General features: G+C 43.5%; 1 protein-coding gene across 2 annotated transcripts in view; it reads right to left on the minus strand.

Annotated features, from left to right (window-relative positions):
• WDFY4 (WDFY family member 4) overlaps window positions 1-21,058 on the minus strand; it is a 746,928-nt gene that overhangs the window by 497,141 nt on the left and 228,729 nt on the right. For both annotated transcript variants that reach the window (XM_029609624.1, XM_029609625.1), the window contains 3 exons: window positions 8,353-8,505; window positions 4,809-4,882; window positions 2,196-2,357 (listed from right to left, as the gene is read on the minus strand). In XM_029609624.1, the coding sequence (XP_029465484.1) occupies window positions 2,196-2,357; window positions 4,809-4,882; window positions 8,353-8,505 (389 nt within the window). The remainder of the gene's footprint in view (window positions 1-2,195; window positions 2,358-4,808; window positions 4,883-8,352; window positions 8,506-21,058) is intronic.

Raw genomic sequence — 21,058 nt, forward strand, 5'->3', positions numbered from 1 at the left:
TTTCTTAAGGTTCCTCACTACCCCCATCTGGCTGTCACCTTTCCTATGGTTGCACAATTTCTACTTTGAGAGAGAACCAAACCAACTCATTGATATTGGTTTTATCAAAGAACGCAATAAGAAAACCACTTTTAAATACATAACAGCTGAATATTCTTCAGCTTTCATTGTATGGAAATAAAGTTAAAAATAAAACCCAAAGGCTGAATATAAAAATCTGAATTAAATATTGGAAGACTCACTGATCAGACAAGATACCCAATTAAATTTAGCTAGTTACCCTGAGAAAAATTTTCAGTCAAACTTAACTAGCCATGTTTCAGCTGAAAATCTGGCCTGCTAAAACTTAGGGGGTCATTTTCGTAGCGTATCGCACACGAAAAGTCCCTTTTTGCGTTCGATAGCTAGATTGGGGCGGAGTCGGCCCCGGAAGAGGAGGAGTCGGGGCGTCGTCAGGGCGGACACGGCGGAAACTTTGCTGGCGACGAAAAGGTTAAGAACCCTTTTTGCTGCCAGTAGCGTGCCCAATAGCACCACCGTTTACAATGGCGCTATTGGGTACGAAAGCTGGCAGCGATCGCACCGTGGAGGTGCGATCGCTGTCGGCTTTCGCAGGCCCGCCCCCCCCCCACTTCACCCCCCACCCACCCCCGTTACCGCCGGATGCTCTAAGGTCTGTGACCTTAGAAAATCCAGGCCTTAGTTGGCTAGCTTTAGGATACTCAAACAGGATTACCTAAACTTCACTGAAAATCAAGGTTAGAAAGCTATGTTGACTAATAAAAAAAAAAATCCCTCATCAAGATGCAATTCCTCTTCCCTTGACTATAATAATAATTTATAAAAATGTCCCACTACCTCAATAACCCTCCCTCCTTCTGGACCACCACAATAATTATACAATGCCCTATACCTCATCCATCCACCCTCCCTCCTGACTAAAATGATAACTTACAACATGCCCTGTGGCCTCATGTAACCTTTCTTCTCTCCCTCTCGCCATACTGCAAAGTAACAATGCAAATGTACCATGGTTGCGTTTGAAAAAAATATGGACAAATTCCTGGAGGAAAAGTCCTTTAACCATTATTAAGATAGAGATGCAGAAATCTACTTCTTATCCCTGGGATAAGCAGCTTGGACTCTGTCTACCCCTTGGGATCCTGCCAGGTACTTGTGACCTGGATTGGCCACTGTTGGAAACAGGATGCTGGGCTTGATGGACCCTCTTTCTGATCCAGCATGGCAGTTTCTTATGTTCTTATGCCTTCTTCCCTCCCTGCTCTCAAAGTTGTCGGCCTGCTGGCAGCGAATTTCCCTCCTTCCCTGCTATCTAAAACAGGCACATGCAGGCAGGGTTTGCCTCTCTCCTCCCTTTGCCCTAGCCCTGCTATCCAAAAAGACAAATGGAATCCTGATTAGGATTTTCCTTTTTTTTTGGACAGCAGGGCAGGAGGAGGAGGAGGAGAAACCCCCAAGTGTGCTTGTCTTATTTGCCAACAGGAAGAGAGAAGAATCCCTAGGCAGCGTATTGACAGCTTTGAGAGCAGGGAGGGAGGGAAGGCAAATCAGACCAAGGAACATTTGCACAGTTACATTTATAGTAAAGAGGAATGGAGGGAGGAAGGTTGCATGAGACCGTCAAGCATTCTGTATTTTTTAAATTGGCAGGGAGGCTGAATGAGGAAGGGGCATTTTAAAAATCATGATAGGAGGGCGGAAAAAGGTGTATGAAGCCACAGGACATTCTGTAAATTATTATTTTAGTCGGGAAGCAAGGTGGACGAGGCATTTTTTTAAATTATTATTGCAGTTCGGCAGACAGGAGGGAAGAAAGGAACATTTGTAATTATCAGTGTTGCAGGGTTGTCTGGCTAACTTTAGGCCTGCTGTTTGGCCAACCAGAGTTAACAGGTGAACTGCGGCCAGACAGCACTGAGTATCAGCACTGACTGGCCAAAGCTGAAGCGTTCCCTGGAATTGCCCTCCCAGCAGCCATATTTTATCCAGCTAGATTTTATGCAGGCTACTCTTTGCCTGGACAAAACTTAACTGGTCAGCAGGGGAGAAATGTGAAAAGTCAGGGTAACTCCAAAAGTTAGCCAGACAGAACTTTTGAATATTGACCTTTCTGTGTTAGGTTCTAGTCAGCCCATAAACATCCTTACTACAACGACCAAAATGAAAATTCTTACCTAAGGATGTCTAGGGTGTTGAAATGGCCCTTCAGCAAATGGATGAGGATTTTACATATCTCTGTGACCTTTGACTGTGATAAATTGGGATCATTCAGGAGAAAGAGGAGTTTGGGTACCACTTGCATCTGGTGTGCAACTTCAGCATTTGAGCTTCCATGGCTGTTGCAACAGGAAGAAAATATTAAAAGCCTTTACTGGAAAGAGTTTCTGCTAAAAAAAAAGAGGTTTTAGAGTGTTTGACTGACTTCTGTCAATACATGAGCAACTTAGCGAATTGGTGTCAGTTATACATTGACTATATGTCTGTCAACATGAGTGGAAACATCCTTTGCCGCACTTTTTCTGAAAATTACCCCATTTTAACATTCTTAACAAAATTATTGATTTGGAATGCAAAAACGAGTTGGAACTAAGTAAGATAACTATAACACAGATTTTTTTTTTAATGTAATATGATAATATCTGTTTTCTGAGATCACAGAGCCAACTAAAAGTAGTTTCTCATCTTTCATTCAATTTTTTTCAGTGATATATTTAAGCATGCCACCTCAATATGCAAAATATGCATTCATTTTCAAGGGTTATTCCTTTGAAAGCAATAAGAAACAAAAGTGTATCCTGTTACTCTAGAACTACACATTGCAAATATTACATGTGTAGTAACTATCATACATTTTATGTACAAGAGCAATGTATATAAGAACAAGAGTATGCGCCGTTTGTAAAAGCTGTGTGTGTATTCATTGAGCACATTTCATCTAAAGTAAAAATGTTATTGACTCTGATGTGGGGTGTACCTCACACAGACAGCAACAGTCTAGAGAAGGGGGGAGAAAGTAGTCAGTCTGAGAAGATGCAATAAAGAGAACCCCAGAAGTAATGCCACTATAAGAAAGGGAGGAACAAAGAACGGGAGACTGCTGGGAATTGTCAGTCAGGGTGAAGGAATTGACTGCATAGGAACATAACACTAATTGGGAGACACATGTGCAGCTAATTAAGGAACTAAGTGGAGAGAGCTGAATCTTTCTTGGGGGAGGAGACTGCCAGAGAGGGGAGAGGGGGGGCTATCCAAAAAGCAGAGATTAGCCAGAGAAGACTGTGGTAGGATGAGAGTTGGAACTCCAGATAGGGGACAGCCCTGTAAGAGGGCCGGAAAAGCCTATGCTGAGGTTAGCACTGTGAGAGGAGAGAGCAGAAAGGAGTGTTTTGATTGCTGCATTGGATTTATGTCAGCCTGTGTTTAAATAGATGCTCTACCTGGCTGGAGTTAACCTGGTAGAAAGTATCCATAGAGAAAGCAGGCACAGATTCCAGGAAGTAATATTTACCCATGGACTTTGCAGAAATGCGGGTAATTTTCAAATTGCCCACATTGTTGCAAAGTCAACAGGAAATTTTAATTTTTACCAGTGAACTTTGCACCACTTTATTTTCAAAGTAAAAGTTTTCACTTTGAGAATTGTTTAAGAAACAAGTGCCAGCCGAGTTTTGCATCTGCTTTTGCTGAAGTAGTTTTTCTGACCCAAACTACTTGCATGGTTTTGAAAATCCAAAGCTATGTGCATATTTTTCTGTCTGCACCTAATTCTGCCCCAAAAGCACCCCTACTTCTATGTGATTAAAAGTAGAGGTGCTCTGGGGGCAGAATAAGGATGCATAAGGAAGTATGTTCCTTATGAATCTACAAGCATACTTTTACCTGAAGGTGGTTTTCAGACTGGCTTTTGATCCAATGAAATCCCTTTGAAAATGAACCTTTAGGGTATAATTTTCTAACTGTGTATAGTGAACTCCTACAATTACCTTTTACATGCAAAATTTACCCCAAATATTCTAAGTGAATTTATACACATATGTTTGCTTGGACATGTGCCCAAGTATGTACAGAAATCCACCCAGATACTGTTAGCCTTGCTCTATCGAGGGTGTAACTGGTGCAATTGAACTTACAAGCAGACTTTATAATATAAAAAAAAGTCTGCGTATAAGTTCAAAGTCTGCCCCAATCCGTCCCCTAGAAAATCTCTTGCCAGTTCACATTAAAAGACACGTGAAACAAGTATTGTGCATACTTTTATGCAAACGTAACCCCGGGCTATTTTAATGCAGCCATTTACATGCAAAAAAATGGGTTATATGAACATAAATGGCTTTGAAAATGAAGCCTTAATGTTGTGGTATTCACTTCCAGCTCCTGAGGGCTAAAAATGGTTTGGGTTTTCAGGATATGACTAATGAATATGCATGAGATAATTTATAGGCACACTGCCTCAAATGTATGCAAATTTATCACATGCTTGTTTACTAGGGATTTCCTAAAAACCTGACTCATCTGTGGCTTTCGAAGACTGTAAATGACTATCAATGACTAAATAAATTAAGTTTATAGCAGGGCTTCCCAAACCCGTCCTGGAGACCCCTCAGTCAGATTTTCAGGATATCCACAATAAATATGCATGAGATGCATTTGCATATACTGATTTTCTATGATATGGAAATGTATCTTATGCATATTTATTATGGATATCCTAAAAACCCGACTGGCTGTGGGGTCCCCAGGACGGGTTTGGGAAGCTGTGCTTTACAATGTCAAATATGTGTTCTTACCTTTTATCTTTAAAGATAGTGATAAGATGTGAAAAGAGAACAAGGTCCAAATTGTCCGGAGTATTCAACCAAAGCTGTAAACAACAATAGTGGTGATGAAAAGTTCTAGGATATTCTGCTTCATTAGAGAAATGTATTAGCTAATGAAAAAAATGAATGCCAAGGTGGAAAACAATGTTGTAAAAACTTATTCTGCTTAAACACTCTTACTATATCTTCTTTAGTATTGAAGGTTTTGCTCATTTTCTTTAGCATTGTTCAAGTACAGAACAGCATTGGCACTTGGGGAGGATCATTCTTAAACAGCCCGCCTAGCAGTAAAGTCTGCTTGTACATTGTCAGAACAAGGCAGGATGTTGAGGGGGAGGAGCTCCATCCCGCTCCTCTTCTGCTGCCCGAAACATCGGTTTCAGAGGTTCTTGACAGCTCTGGAGAATGGGGGCTTAGTGTTGGGAGGGAAATTGGGCCACTTGGGGGGGTAGGTGAAACAGGGAGGACATTGGGGATGGGAATTAATGCCACAACTAGGAGATGTGGAGTTTTCTTTCAATTTAAGGGGATGGGGTGGGCTTTCAGTAACCTTCTTTTATATTTGGCCAAGGCACTGGACAGTCAGGGGAGGTGCTTAGGAATAGATGGCCTGCTGCTTAGCTCCTTGTTTTCTTTTCTGAACTTTTTTTTTTTCATTTATCTGATTAACTTTAGGATTACTGAAAAGCAGTCCTAAAGTTAGCTGGATAAGTTAACTGGAAAACACTGAATATGCGTGCCATACATTTAACTTGGGCAGGTAAAGTAACTTTGCCCTGGAACACCTTTTTTTTTTTTACCCAACTAAACTTTAACTGGATAATGGGTTGTCCCACTAATTTTTAGACAGGTAAGTGCCAGGAATATTCAAAAGTCATCATTTAGCCAGATAACTTGCAACTTATCTGGATTAAATGCCTTTGAATATCAGACCACTAAAATCAGCAGTCCATAAAAGTCAGAAATGTACAACCCAAAGATAGTCTTCAGTGGCATGGGCCACTATTCTGTACTATACTTCAATTGACTACACTACCTTGACTACATGTCAGCACTTCATGTTTTGTATTACAAATAAATATTTGAGTTTTAAAGATCCTTAAACAATAATTTTCACCAAGCCATCTCAAAAAGTCAATTAAAGATTAAATGCTCATCATCGGGTACGGCATTAATACTCTCTATATGCAGTATATCTCACAGAGAAATGGAGCATGCCGAAAACGGAACAAATGGCTGTAATGATCTAATTTAGGAAGAAAAATGTTTTCTTTTAAAGGTATCATAGCACGATTAATCTGTTACCAGTATTTTAATTAAACTAGATTTTGGAATCAGGCAGGTTGACTGTGCTGCTTTTAATTATTCCTGGAGCATAATATTCAAACAACTGCATGTGACAGCATATGTGGCAGCGTGTGTAGTTTTAACATAGTATTTTATAACATGTACATATCAATTATGCACATATTTCTAAGTTTGCATATGTTTACTCCAAAACATATTGTAGGCAATCGCGCAAATAAGTACAATGCATAGAAATCACATATTTACTCACCTATTTTGAAAATATACGTGCATTTATTTTACGTGCAAAAAAAGTATGACTTTCTCACATGAGTTGAGATTTTCACATATATATATACTGGTATATTTTAAAATGTATGTACGTGACTGAAATTACTAATTGGTCCATCAGTTTGTCTTGTCCTTCTCTAAGTCATCGAAGCCCTACTGGTTCTTCAGCCTGAATTATCCCACTTCACTCGGACCTCTGACCCAGTCAGTACTACATAATAAACACATTTGTGATAATTTACATCAGATAATTAGCAGGTGTAAAAATATGCGAGTACGTTGGAAAATGTATGTGGATAAGTGTCTTTTAAAAATAGCAACTTTTGCATGTAACTGTTGACCCCCACCCAAGAATGCCTCTAGATTGCCCTTTTTGCAAGTATATATCTGCATGCAAAAGTGAAAATACATGTGTATTTTGGACTTTTATAAAATATGGAATACATGAATAGCGGCAACCTATGCATGTATATGCTAATTTTTACACATGTAACATTTTGATAATTCACCTTTAAATGTTTATGTGGCCCCTTGCAGGTCACTGAAGGATATTCTGTATTTCTACTCTAGGAATCTTCCAACAGGGAAAGTGACCAGTACTGTGATGACCAGTGAACAGCGGGAAATTCTTTTTCCCCTACGGGGATAGAGTTTATTTTTTTAGATAAATAGTTCTTTCCAAGAGGCACAAGCAGGAGACTGCTGGAGATGGAGGAGATCGGAGAGCCTGTAGGACTTGGAGGATCAAGGATTCCAAGAAGCTGGGTGCTGAGGCCTGGTTGCTGGAAGCCTTTGAAACCTGAAGTGTGAGACATCTGCAGCTCAGTCTACAAGGGAGTAGGGCTGAGATGTGGGTACTAGAAGCTGTTGGAGGAGCTGAAGAGGACTGAAAACCAGCCAGAAGGACTTTGAGAGTTAAGGTATTTGTATCCTGTCTGCCAGAGGATGTGGCGAAAGCTATTATTGTAGCTGCAATTAAAAAAAAGTTTGGACAAGTTCCTGGAGGAAAAGTCCATTAACCATTATTAAGGTTGAGTTGCAGAAATCCACTGCTTATTCTTGGGATAAGCAGCTTGGAATCTACTCATTGGGACCCTGCCAGGCACTTGTGACCTGGATTGGCCACTGTTGAAAACAAGATAATGGGCTTGATGGACCTTTGGTCTGACCCAGTATGGCAAGAGGTATGGCAAGTCTTAAGTCCATAGATGGAGAAGCTTGTGAAGATACAATGGGAACTGTGAGTTTTGATTTCTTCAGATAGTCTGGAGGGGAATCTGAGACCCTGATGTGAGTTAGCACCTCGAGAGCTCAGCCCAAAATCCTTGGGTTTAGCAGAGTGAACTGATTTGAATAAGATTCTTGAGTATTTGAATTGTGAGTGATCTTTTCTTATTCTTGGACCGAGTGCTGATTTTTTGTTTCTGTTTCTCATCTGGATTTTGATTATTTTAGGACTTTACATTACATTTTTTCTTTTGCTTTGGAGCGATCATTCTGGTGTGGCCCTGGAACTCTTTCTTTTAGTAAGTGCAAGTGTTTCCTTGGACCTCCCAGCTTTTGCTAATTTCCAACTGGTGTGAACTCCAATTTAATCTGTTACATGGCTGAACAAAGCTTTTATCCATCTCTGCAATTGCTGAAGGAGATCCCTGATTTGGGGGGGGGAGGGGTTAACTTTGTATTTCAGTTTCGTTTTTGTAAATTAACATTGTTAGCTAATTAATTTAAGATCAATTTTAGCAGCTACAAAGTCTCTGATTTAAGCAGTCTTCTGTCAACCTTCCTTTTCTGATCAAGTATTGTACAGAGACGCATGGTTACTACTTGTGCATCTATGGCAAGAGATGTACATGGCAGATGTCTGATCATTTCTTTCAGTGAACTAAGTAGCATAAAAATACATTACTTGAAATAATAATAATAATGATTTCACCTCAAAGTCACAGAGAATATGCTGGAATGCGCTGTGATTTTGGATTGCCAATGAGCCAAAGCCATGATCCGCTGTTCCAACCATGGATAGGAGTAGATGGAAAATTCTGCTGTTCAGCAGTCGAGCTTTTTTCTTGAGAAGGAATGCTAAGAGCTAAAACAAAATGTTGGATATTCATGTTGGTGGAAGTTATTTTTGTATTCCTATTACCTTAAATTTAGGATTCAGCCCAGTAAATTTTCAAAAGGGCCAATTTAAGAGCCTAACTCCAAAAGATAGAAATTTTAAGCTTTTTGAAAATTGGCCCCAAGACGTTTATGCAATTTAAGTAAAAGGATTAAAATCACAATGGAGTAATTTTGAAAGGCAACTAGTCAGGTAAACTGCAGCTAAAGGTACATGTGCGAGGCTGGATTTTCCATTAGGCATCATAAGTACCTCCCTAGGAATACCTTGTCCTAGAGGATGTCATGTGCCATTAAGGCGGCAGGACCATGAGGAGAGAAAGGAGGAGGTGGCATCCCTCTTGCTCCATGCCACAGTTTACAAGGCCCACCTCCCATCCTCCTCCTGCATCAACAGAAGAAGACCTCTTCTCTTGTGCCTTTTAGTCAGACTGAGGGGAGGCTTTCCCAGGAGTGCCAGTGAAGTGCTGCTGATACTCTGGCTTTCCTCTGGAATTGTGAATGTGTTTACTATCAATTGCATAGTAACTGTTAAATCCTCTGATTTCTCCAGAATTTGATTGAAACTATACCCGCAACAGTAAACATGGTTACATGGTACAGAAGATGACAGCTGCAACAATATGGGGTAGATTTTAAAAGTAGCGCACGCACGTCCATGTAGGTGTGGTTCCCGATGTGCTTATTTTATAACATGCACATGCAGGCGCATGCATGTTATAAAATCCATGGGCTGCACGCACATGTGTGTGCAGCGCGTGCAGGGCGGGGGGTGAATTTTAATAAATTACATGCAGCAATGCAATTGGGCCTTCCCCAGTTCCCTCCAAGTCCACTCCAATTAAGGAGCGGACTGGGAGGGAACTTCCCTACCCCATGCGTAACCTTCCTTCCCTTTCCCCTCTCCACCCCACCCCTAACCCCTACCTACCTACCCGAATTTTTTTTATTTTGCGACTTACTGCTCTTGTTGAGCACATGTAGTTTTGCACGTGCTGGCCAGCTGCCGGCACGCACTTCCCCAGGACAGCGGATAATGGCCGCTGTCCCGGCCGGCCTCCTTCCCGCCCCTCCCCACCCAGACCATGCCTTCCTGGCCCACCCCTTTTTCAGGGCCCAGCACTTGTGTGCGTATCGGGATTTGTGATGTGGCTGGGCCCTTTTGAAAATGCGCGCACAGGGCCCAGCCACACACATAAGTCCCGATTTTTACACCCTTAGCTATTTGAAAATTAGGCCTTAAGTGTTATCATCAATAGCAAAAGATGGGGCCAAGAGAGGCCATAGTCTGCAGAACAGGATGAGAAGCCCTTGACTGTGGTGAGGGAGGAAAAGTAGGACAACATGTGGGATGAATAGAAGGGCAAGCCAGTGGCTAGTTGTTGGAGGAAAGAGAGAGGAAGAGGGTGGCTGCTGAATTTTAGAGGAGAGAGTGGAAGAGACTGGCAACTGGGTAGAAAGTGAAGGAATGAAAGGAGGTTAGTGACTGGGTAGAGAAATTGTGAAAGGAAGTTGAATGGGATTCATAGAAAGAAACAGAAGAAAAAATGTGAAGGAAGGAAGACTGAAGAAGAAAGGGGGATGACAAAATGAAGGGGAGGAAGAGAAGGAAAACCTTGAGAAGGAATACAAGAGACACTGGGAGCAGATAGAATAAAATGAGGAACTTATGAAAAGAAGCAGACTGTAGTGAGGCAGAGTGGGGTAAGAGGAGAGAAGATAGAGAGCAAAAAGATACATGAAAAGTGAAGTACAAGAAAACTGAACTGGAGAAAAGGAAAAATAAAGTTATTCTGACTCATGCCACAAAGGTTAGAAAACTATGGCCTAGATTCATCAAAATGCTATAAATGTTGCATGAATAATGCCTGCGATACGGAAAAGGGGTGTGGCTATGATAATTTTAGAGTTTCTGTACTGTGTACTATATATAGGTATTTTATTGCAATGCATGTTAAATTTATTGCACACATGAGATTTTTGCTTCACAAAAATCTAGTCCATCAAGCTAGGGTGAGAGAACATTGTAGAAATCTCATCTTTGTGAGACTTTCCTCACTCCAAATGACTTCAGATCTTCACTGAGGTGTACTGTGCTGTTTATACATCTCACTCTGCATGTAAAACTGGCCCAAAACCCCTAAACCACCACCAAAACCTCACCTCGGGTTATTAGCTGGACTTCCTATAGTGATATAAATAGTTGAATACTATGACAACATTATAAAAACTCTCTCTCTCTCTCAGGCATATCACACAGCTGAACCCCAGGACAAAAAGGTGTAGTTTTTTGCAGCATTAAAAACGTAGGCAAATATATCACAGAATTTTCTAACCCTTACAAATTTTCTAACCCTTACAAATTTCACAGGAAATCAGAAGCCTTAACTGTGACAGTTATTGAAGCTGGTAACTGATGATTCTAGCTTATTTCCCTCTACATGTCTGCCTAACGCACATCACACCTTACTTTACACTGTTTTCTTCAAAATAATAATCCTAAAATATTGTTTTGGAATAAAAAACAATATAAATGAAAAACTTAAAAATCTACCAACTGAATGCTGACTATTATGTCTCAACATATTTAGCCTAATTAAACTGAAGACTTTTCCTCTCTAAAGTTACTGATAACGTTTATAACGAAACTGGAATGTTCTCCCTGTGTATCATTTTCAAAGATTTGATTAAGCTAAGACCCAATTATATTGAATGAAATACAATATTAACACAGTCCCTATAAACTGTTCAAATACCTTAATTGCTCTAGTAAATTTTTGTTTCATAAGAGGCTACACTGTATTTATTAAGTTTGGTAACCTAATTATTGTTATCTACCCTGCTTAATCTTTTCATTGTGATAATAAAAAATTCATGTACAGCACTACTCAGATTTAATTGTTAAAATGCTAAAAGAAAAATTGCTTACTACTGCCATGTCAGCAGCTTTTTGTTTTATATCAGCGGTAATTTCAGAAGAAGGCTGGATAGTAGCTAAAGAGGAAAGAAAACATACAGGCCATTTCTTTGATGATAAGCGTTTTTCATAAGCACCCTCAGTGAAGCCTTAAAGGCTTTTCCCTGGATTATTTGTAAACTGTTAACCACTGTATATTAATAACTGAAGCTAAAAGTGTCTCTAATTTATGTCATCTCATTTCAGTTAATGAATAAGAACTAAGAAAGGAAACAGCCTTACTTGAAGCAATTTTCAAAAGTACCCGCACACATGCAAAATCTGTGGGTAGCTTTCACCAATTTTCAAAGGGAAAGCTTATAAGCATACTAGGGAAAAAGTACCCTTAGAGACGTCTCCCTGTTTTTTCTGTGGGTATTTTTTTACCTGCAGAACAGCATGTGCAGTTTTGAAAATGCCAAACTACGCATGCTTTTGCATCCCCCAAACTTAACCCTGCCCCTGGGAATGCCTTTGCATACTGTATACTTTCAAACAAATACAGAGTAGGCAATTATGAAAAAAAAGCCTTATAGGTAAATGGCTTCTGAAAATTGCCTTGGGCTCATTATCAAAAGCAATGTGTCCAACAAACTGCAGGACTTAAAATCCCACTGGTATTTTAGTTAGCTGCATAAATCAGGGGCAGTTCGGAGAGTTCTGGGGTGAGTGTACTACAGACGCTGATTTTTCCAGCTGTTGACTACTGTAATGCATTGTATTTGTGTCTGCCAGCAAGCTCCCTGCGAGCATTATAGACAGAGCAGAACACTGCCGCACACCTGGTAACATGCCTATTACCTATCTCGAAAGTATCAGGATGTGCATTAATGTCCTGATTTTCCTGGGCATGGTTAGCAACACCTTTTGGTTAGCTAACTTTTATTCAAATAACATGGCTCACAAATTTTGAGGCAATCCATGATGTTTGATTTGAGTAACATTTCATTATGTATGAGCTGATCTGCATGTATGTTTGCATGTATTTGCATGCGAACTAGGTCATTTTAATATCAGGGAGATAATGCACCGTATTTGAAATATGGTGCATTATCTCTGCATTAAGGCATTTACCACGTGGTAAAATCCTAACACTGCTTAGTAAATGACCCCCTAAGTTAGGTATCTAGTGCTGAAAATTAATGCTAAGTACCAGATTATTTCTTTCCCTGTCTTAACTGCACCCTGTAGCTACTGACATTTTAGATATCTAAATTTAGGATCCTAGTGAAAATTGGCATCTAAATTTAGTTGCTTAGCTAGTTAGTTTTCAGAAATGTCCATTTAAATGCCAAACTTCCACAGGCCTAGATTCATCAAAATGCTAATGTGATGGTTATAGCAAAGTAACACAAGTGGCTACATTTTATTGCGCGCAGCAAAATGTCGTCACACACAGCAAAATTTCACCGCATGCGGCAAAATATCATCGCACACAGTGCTTCGTCATCGCATACCACGTTGTGTCATTGCGCAGCGCGTTACTTTTGCAGGTTATATATATAGCCTTCCTGCAGCTGTCTCTTTGAGTGTGTGTCGAGGCATGTTTTAGAGGAGAGAAGAGTAACTGCTACGCTGGTAGTAGGAGATAGTTTATATTAGCGATTTCTGAGTGCGTTGTCCTGTGCTTTTCTGTGCTTCTTTTTGTGAAACTTTACCTTTGTCTTTTGTCTCTGTGTGTGTGTGAACGTTTATGTTTGTTTGTGAAGTTTGTCCGTTTGTCTTTTTGTGTGAAGAAGTGGAGGAGGTGGTGAGTGGAGGAGATGGCAAATGGAGGAGGTGTTGAGTGGTGGTGAGTAGAGGAAATGGTGAGTCGAGGAGGTTGTGAATGGTGGAGGTGGTGAGTGGAGGCATGAAGGAGGTGGAAAGAATGGAGTGTGAGAGGTGTGGGGAGAGGGGAGGGGGAGGAGAGGAGGTGGGAGCACGAGGGCAGGACTGTTAGGGGAAGGAGAAGTAGGAGTCGGAGTAGGGACAGGAGCAGAGAGAGGCAGCATGGAAGGGATAGGAGGAGGTGGGTGGGGGAAGGGGATAGGCAGGCAAGCATGGAGGGAGGAGTAAGGCAGGCTAGAGATAGGCAGAAGGGAAGAGAGTTTGCAAAGCAGGGCCAGGGGGGAGGGGAGAGGAGAGGAAAGGAGGGAGGGAAGAGTTGAGTGGGACAAAGAGTGAGGACAGGGAGGACACCTCTCCAGAAGAGGAAGTGGCACCCCCCATCTGGCAGCCAGGCAGCAGGACACCTTTAGTAATAGCAGGAGTCCTGGAAAACGATGCCACGCTGTTTGGCAACCGGGCAGCTAAAACATCAAAGGCAGCCAAGGCCAGATCTGGAGAAGCCTAGCCCAGAACATCACTAGGCAGAGCGGCATACAAAGAAGCAGGTTGCCCACCGGTACCGAGATATAAAGGTGCAGCTCAAAGCCAAGGTAGCGGCCCAAAACCAACACCTATGAATGATGGGAGGAGGGACCCCATGTCCCATAGTCATCACTGAAATGGAGAGCTGCCTAATAGGGGTGTGCATTCGGATTGACCGCATTAGTAAAACGCAACTCATATTTTTTTTTTACTTAAAAAATTGATTCGACATAAACGATCGGATTTCCCACATATCGAACATAGATATGTTCGATATGTGGGAAATCGCGATTGTTGAGCCAAAATAAAAATATAAACCCCCTCACCCTCCTTAATCCCCCCCCCCCCCGACTTACCACAACTCCCTGGTGATGGAGCGAGGAGTGAGGACGCCATTTCTGCAATCCTTGGCGAGAAGCATGTGACGTCGGCGGCACGTCGAGTGACGCTGGCGTCACGTGATTCCCGGCTCGTTCGCGCCGGACGGCTCGTTCGGCCCAAAAAGAACTTTTGGCCAGCTTGGGGGGGCCTCCTGACCCCCCCAAGCTGGCCAAAAGTTCTTTTTGGGCCGAACGAGCCGTCCGGCGCGAACTTGCCGGGAATCACGTGACGCCGCGTCACTCGACGTGCCACCGACGTCACATGCTTCTCGCCAAGGATTGCAGAAATGACGTCCTCACTCCTCGCTCGATCACCAGGGAGTTGTGGTAAGTCTGGGGGGGGGATTAAGGAGGGTGAGGGGGTTTAAATTTTTTTTTTGCACATATGTACATATACCCAACTCATTGGATTTTTTTTATGTCCATATTGGCCGCAAGTGGGACCCCCTTTCGGACATAAAAAATATGAACATAAAATTTTGCTCTGCACATCCCTACTGCCTAATATAAAGACTGGGACCAGATGTATTTGAGGGAATGGATGAGTGGCTGGACACCACAAGAGTTGCAGCTGGTAAGTTTATCTCACCTATAAAATGGCAGGCAGCAACGGGTGTACACACCATTTGGCATCAGATGCTCACAATGCAGAGAAGCAAAGTGCATCTCTGATGCCAAAAGAAAAATGGTTTCTTACTCCCATTGGTACTTATGTTTTATGTTTTGTTTCCACAGCTCTTGCCCAACAACATACTGGTACCAGCCAGGAGGCCCTAGGAACCAGCCAGGATGCCCCAGGGAGAGCCAGCAAGGGCCATGGACCAGCCAGCCACCAACTGCTTTTCAAAAGGCTTTTCTCATGGATGCACAGATGCAGGTCAGCGCTGAAGAGGAGGAAGAGCAGCCAGAGCAGCTGGAGCCTTTATTATGCTGCAAACCCTGGGTTCTCCAAGCCAACTAAATGTGTCCCTCACCTACCTCAGTTAATGGAGGAGCATAGCCTGGAGCGGGTGCCTCCAGGATCAGGTGAAGGTAGAACGAGCACACCAGAGGGCCATCCAGAACCACCAGTAGTCAGCCACGAGGAGGAGGGCAGAAGCCCACTAATGCCAATTTTGCAATCACAAAGGCCAGCACCACCAACACAGCCACCACCAGCAGCACCTGCACCATCAGCACCCCCCCCCCCACCTGAACAGTCCATACAGGAGCAGCTGCACCAGCTACAAAGGAGGCAAGTAGATCACCACAGACACATATGGGCAGAGCTATTGGGGCTAAGGAGGGCTGTAAACATACAAAACTGGATTCTGCAACAGCAAACAGCAGCCCAAATCCACAATGTGACTACACTGACGGGAGTTATAAACACTCTTACTAATGTGCTGACACAGATTTTATAAAGGATGCCAGAACCACCACCTGAGTCCTCAGTGCATCAGTGGAATTGACACCACAGGGCAGTCACTGTGGTGGTAGACGGGCAAGAGGTAGGCCCTCCCAAACTCATGCCCCCACCAACAGTCCGGCCACATCGTGGAAAGGGGACATGAAGAATATAGCCACATGGCTTCTAAGGTCATACAACCACACATATACGACAAGCCCGGCCTGGGCTATGCACAGAGTTCCTGTGCCAGCTAGATAAAAGAAGTCTGCTGGGCCCATCCTCACTACAGAGTTCCAGTGCCGGCTAGATAAAAGAAGCCAGCTGGGCCCGTCCTCACTAGAGTTCCTGCCCTGGATAGATGGAAGAAGCCTGCTGGCCCATCCTCACTTCAGAGTTCCTGTGCTAGCTAGATGGAAGAAGCCTGCTGGCCTGTCCTCATTACAGAGTTCCTGTGCCAGCTAGATAAAAGAAGTCTGCTGGGCCCATCCTCACTACAGAGTTCCTGTGCCGGCTAGATAAAAGAAGCCTGCTGGGCCCGTCCTCACTAGAGTTCCTGCCCTGGGTAGATGGAAGAAGCCTGCTGGCCCATCCTCACTTCAGAGTTCCTGTGCTAGCTAGATGGAAGAAACCTGCTGGCCTGTCCTCATTACAGAGTTCCTGTGCTAGCTAGATGAAAGAAGCCCGCTGGCCCGTCCTCACTACAGACTTTCTGTGCTAACTAGATGGAGAAGTCTGCTGGGCCCGTCCTCACTACAGAGTTCCTATGCAAGCATGAAGAAAGTAGTTTCAACTGTGTTTTTTACGTCCCGCAGACTAACTGTACAACCCCCCTGCATGCTCTGCCCATATTCTGTCTTCCTTAAAATGTCATTCAATGACGCTGCTGCTGCCTCTTCTCATAATGTCTCATCTCCTGCTCTGGATGCTGATATCTCCTCTCATCTTAACATCTACTGATGCTTCTTTCTCCATGCTGCTGCATCTTCACCTGGGCCTCCTTTCTCCATGCTGCTGCATCTTCACCTGGGCCTCCTTTCTCCATGCTGCTGCATCTTCAACTGGGGCTCCTGTCTCCATGCTGCTGTGTCTTCACCTAGGGCTCCTGTCTCCTTGCTGCTGCATCTTCAACTGGGGCTCCTGTCTCCATGCTGCTGTGTCTTCACCTGGGATTACTTTCTCCATGCTGCTGCACTCTACTTTTCTGGTCCAGCTGCCTTAACTTGAACTTTGCTGCCGTGGCCCTTAGGCTGTCCCCTTTGAGTGTACTCTTTCAACATGGACTTTCTGGGGCCTTTGCCATGGCGCCGGCCATCCAGTGCTCCTACCATGTGACAGGGGCCGGCCAATGGAACGGATACCCTGTCACATGGTAAGGGCAAAGGGCCATCGGCGCCATTTTTATTAGTGGCAGCCGATGGCCGGAGAGCAGGCGATCGGTCCCGGGGCTTCCACTGGACCACCAGGTGATTTTAAAACTTTTTTGGGGGGGTTGGGAGGGTGGGGGAAGGTAAGGGATTAGTTTTAAAGGATCAGGGTGGGTTTAGGGGTTGTTTTGGTGTTCCGGTTTTCCCGCCCTCCCCCCAAATAACTCCCATTAGTGGACACAAACCCGATTGATTTTTCACGATAAATCAGGGGAATTTCTATTGTTTCGCACTCTTTAACGATTTTTGACGATTTAAAAAATATTGGACGATATTTTAAATCGTCAAAAAACTATTCACATCCCTAATGGCCTGCCTCATTCCAATTGCGCATTGAACGAGCATACAAGACCATATAGGCTATGGCAAAACAATAAGGCCGAGTCAATAAGAAGCACAGGAGAAGGGGCGCTCCGTGTTGAATGCCTGCGTTCTCAATTTGCGCCCAGTCACCTCTCCTGGGTGCTTGATCCTGTATTTAAATGAGGGGGCATGCTAAAAAGGAGGTGCTAGGGACAATAGTGTTCCCCTAGTGCCTCCTTTTTAGCAGAAACCCAGGAGAGGTGGCTGTCAGTGGGTTAAAAAAACAGACATTCAATTTTCTGAGCATGGCTTTTCCAAACAAGCTGACAGCCATCAGTTATAAAAATGGACGCCGTTAAAAATGAACATTCATTCCCCTAACCTGGCCACATGTTTTTTTATGACATTTTTTTCATCTTTTTTTATTTTTTGATTCCTCCAACTTAATATCATTAGGATACTAAGTCGGAGGGTGTACAAAAAAAGCTGATTTTCAGCTTTTCTGTACACTTTTTAGGGCTGCTCATAAATGTACGCCTGCCCTTGGGCAGGCATTAATTTCTGAGCGTTAAATGTGAGGATTGGCTGCACATTTTACTTTAAGTATCCCGGGTGAATAACTAATAGCCTCATCAACATGCATTTGCATGTGATGAGCACTATTAGTTTCTGGTGGGTTGGCCATGCATTTTTGACGTGCTGCACCCCTTACAGTATAAGGTGTAGTGAACATGCATCTAAAAAGTGCATCCGAAGCCCTGATAAACAGAGCTTTCGGCCAAGCACACTTTACAGAATCACCCTGAATGAAAGCTGCATGTCTGCTGGTAAGCAAGACAGGCAGAGGTAATGAAGAAGCTCCTTACGGAGGCCCTTCACTATTGCCTCTTGTTGCCTTCTTCACATAGCATTCCATTTGGTTCCTCCTGCTTAGATGCACCTGTATGTTACATGCTCACTACCTTCATGGCCAAAACATTATATAGTGTGCATGTACATCTTGGGTGCTGTGAAGCCAAAATTGGACTCAAATATTTTGGTAAGGAGTGCAAGGGTATGTGACCAGATACATTTGCAGCTTAACACAGTTAACCTAATACGAAGTGTACTTGCTAAGTGTTCATATACACTGTCAGCTGCTGGGTCACAAATAGGGATGAGGAATGAGGGGAATACCATCTGCTGTACAATGTCCATAGTCAACCACCAGAGGGCTTAGAGGGGTGCTGCTGGTGCTGGGGACCAGCCTGACTTCAACAATCTGGCTCCCACATATGTACTAGCATACCTTGGGGATCTGTATAAATGTGTAAGGTAAGGATGAGCTTACAGCTAGCATCCAGATCCCAAAGCAGGTCACTACAGGAATGTCAGTCTGTGGAAGTGTGCCTGGTCCACAGCACCAGCATCACCACTGTACGTCCTCTACTCTGCACCAGTGCACATTGATTACCACACAATAGTCACTCACTCCTCCTTCCTACTTGGCACACAGCAGATGAAATGTTTCTGAAGAGTCATCAAGTACAGAGCGTAGTGGAAGTGAACGTTTGGTTACTGTAGGAGTGAAGTTCGTACAATGTTTAGGAAGCGTTGGCCTCTCCATTTGTAGGCAGATATAGGTACACCACAGCTATGTTTACAAAGAAAATGTTTTGTCCTTCATATGGGTAAAAGATGGTAGGTGTACCATCCCACCATCTACACAGCACAGACTGAGTGTGAAAAAGTGGGGGCTGGTGAGGCAACCTCTATGTGAACTGTGCATGTTATGAGCAACGGAGAAGTGGCAAATGAGAACCGTGAGAGCAAAACGGGACTATGTAATAGGAGTTCCGCAACACGAGTTGCACATGGCAAACAAAACAACAGCAACCACACACCCCTGCACACACACAACCATGCACCATGTTTCTCATGCTAAGCAGTCATCACATTTGCCCCTATAGGCACAGCATTACCTAGAAGCAAAGAGGAAGGCGATCTGTGATAGCCGTGGAGGAAACAACAGAAGAGTAGATGCCAGATGTCTTTGAACGTATTTATTGTCTCCACTACAATAGTAGTGGCTCTGAGACAGCACCATTTTGATGTAACTATGGCAATAGTGGTAAGAATGGCATAGAAACATAGAAATGACGGCAGAAGAAGACCAAACGGCCCATCCAGTCTGCCCAGCAAGCCACGCAGTTCATCCATTTATTTATTTATTTATTTATTCCCACCCTTTTTCTCCCTCCACCCTTTTTCTCCCTCCTACCCATCACTATTGGCTTCCAGCATCCTCCGGCCCCAACTCCCTTCCACCCCTCCACCATGCCGAGAGCAGCGCTGTATCCGCATCCCAGTGAACATCCAGCTCTAACAGGGGTAGCAACCGCCGCAACAAGCAGGCCACACCCCTGCCCCATACTCTTACCCACCCCTGCTTTGTTTGTTTGTTTCTTGTTTTTGTTTTTTTTGGAGATGGCAGCCCTCCGTGAAGGCGGAACACCAACCACTGGCCACTGGCATCCCGCTCCGTGAATGCCTCTGTGGCTACTGCCGCTCCGTGCAGTATTTTGCTGCCTGAAGGTGGAACCCCAACTACTGGCCACTGGCATCCCGCTCCGTGAATGCCTCTGTGGCTACTGCCGCTCTGTGCAGTGTTTTGCTGCCTGAAGGTGGAACACCAACTACTGGCCACAGGCATCCCGCTCCGTGAATGCCTCTGTGGCTACTGCCGCTCCGTGCAGTGTTTTGCTGCCTCAAGGTGGAACACCTACTGGCCACTGGCATCCCGCTCCGTGAACGCCTCTGTGGCTACTGCCGCTCTGTGCAGTGTTTTGCTGCCTCCTCTTTATTTACGCCCACTAGACTTGATGGCCAATGGCCATCAAGTCAAAATTAGCAGTATTACAGGCATGACCTGTAATACTGCTAATGACTTCCCCTCTCTGAACACTGTAGTGTTCAGAGAGGGGAAGAGATGTTCCAGTTGGGCATGGGGAAAAATCCAGTATGCGTAAAACATTTAATGTTTATTTAGAAGAGTTTATTTAGAAGAGTTTATATACTGAGGTATAGCAAGCTGCCTTCACTCCAGTTTACATTTTAAACAACTTATTACAGGAGAAAAATATAATTGAGAACATTAACGCACAGCATTTTTCTAAGTACAATCAACGTGAAAAAGGGAATATGTAATAAAATGTAAAATAATAATAATAGAAACATCAACTGATAACAGGCATTTTACAAACAGGGACTAATTGTGTGATACGGTGTACAGACATGGAATCAGCGAGTATGGGAGCACGAGTTGCACATAAACTTGCATTCGGCTTCGGGCTTCAGAGTGTGGGCGGACAGCTTAGCCAACACCAGCTGTGAATGATTGCCTGAAGAGCCAGGTCTTGAGCTCCTTTTTGAATGATTTGGAGTCATTGATCATGATTAGGTAGTCTGGTAGGGAATTCCATGCTGTCGGTCCCGCAATGGAGAAGGCTCTGTTCCTAGTGTTGGAGAGCTTAGCTGAAGGGAGAGGGGTATTGTTAGGTGTGGTTTGCTGGTTGTTCTTGTTGTTCGTTGTGGATTGTGTAGCTGGATCATGTTATCAAGGGCGTTGTTCTCTGTTCTGTAGATGGCATTGTGTAGGATAGTTAAAGTCTTGAACTTGATTCATTGTTCAACTGGAAGCCAATGTTTCTTAACATTGAAGCCAATGTTAAGAAACT

This window comes from Rhinatrema bivittatum, chromosome 7 (genome assembly GCF_901001135.1).
Source record: "Rhinatrema bivittatum chromosome 7, aRhiBiv1.1, whole genome shotgun sequence".
In the NCBI taxonomy this organism is placed as follows: Eukaryota; Metazoa; Chordata; class Amphibia; order Gymnophiona; family Rhinatrematidae; genus Rhinatrema; species Rhinatrema bivittatum.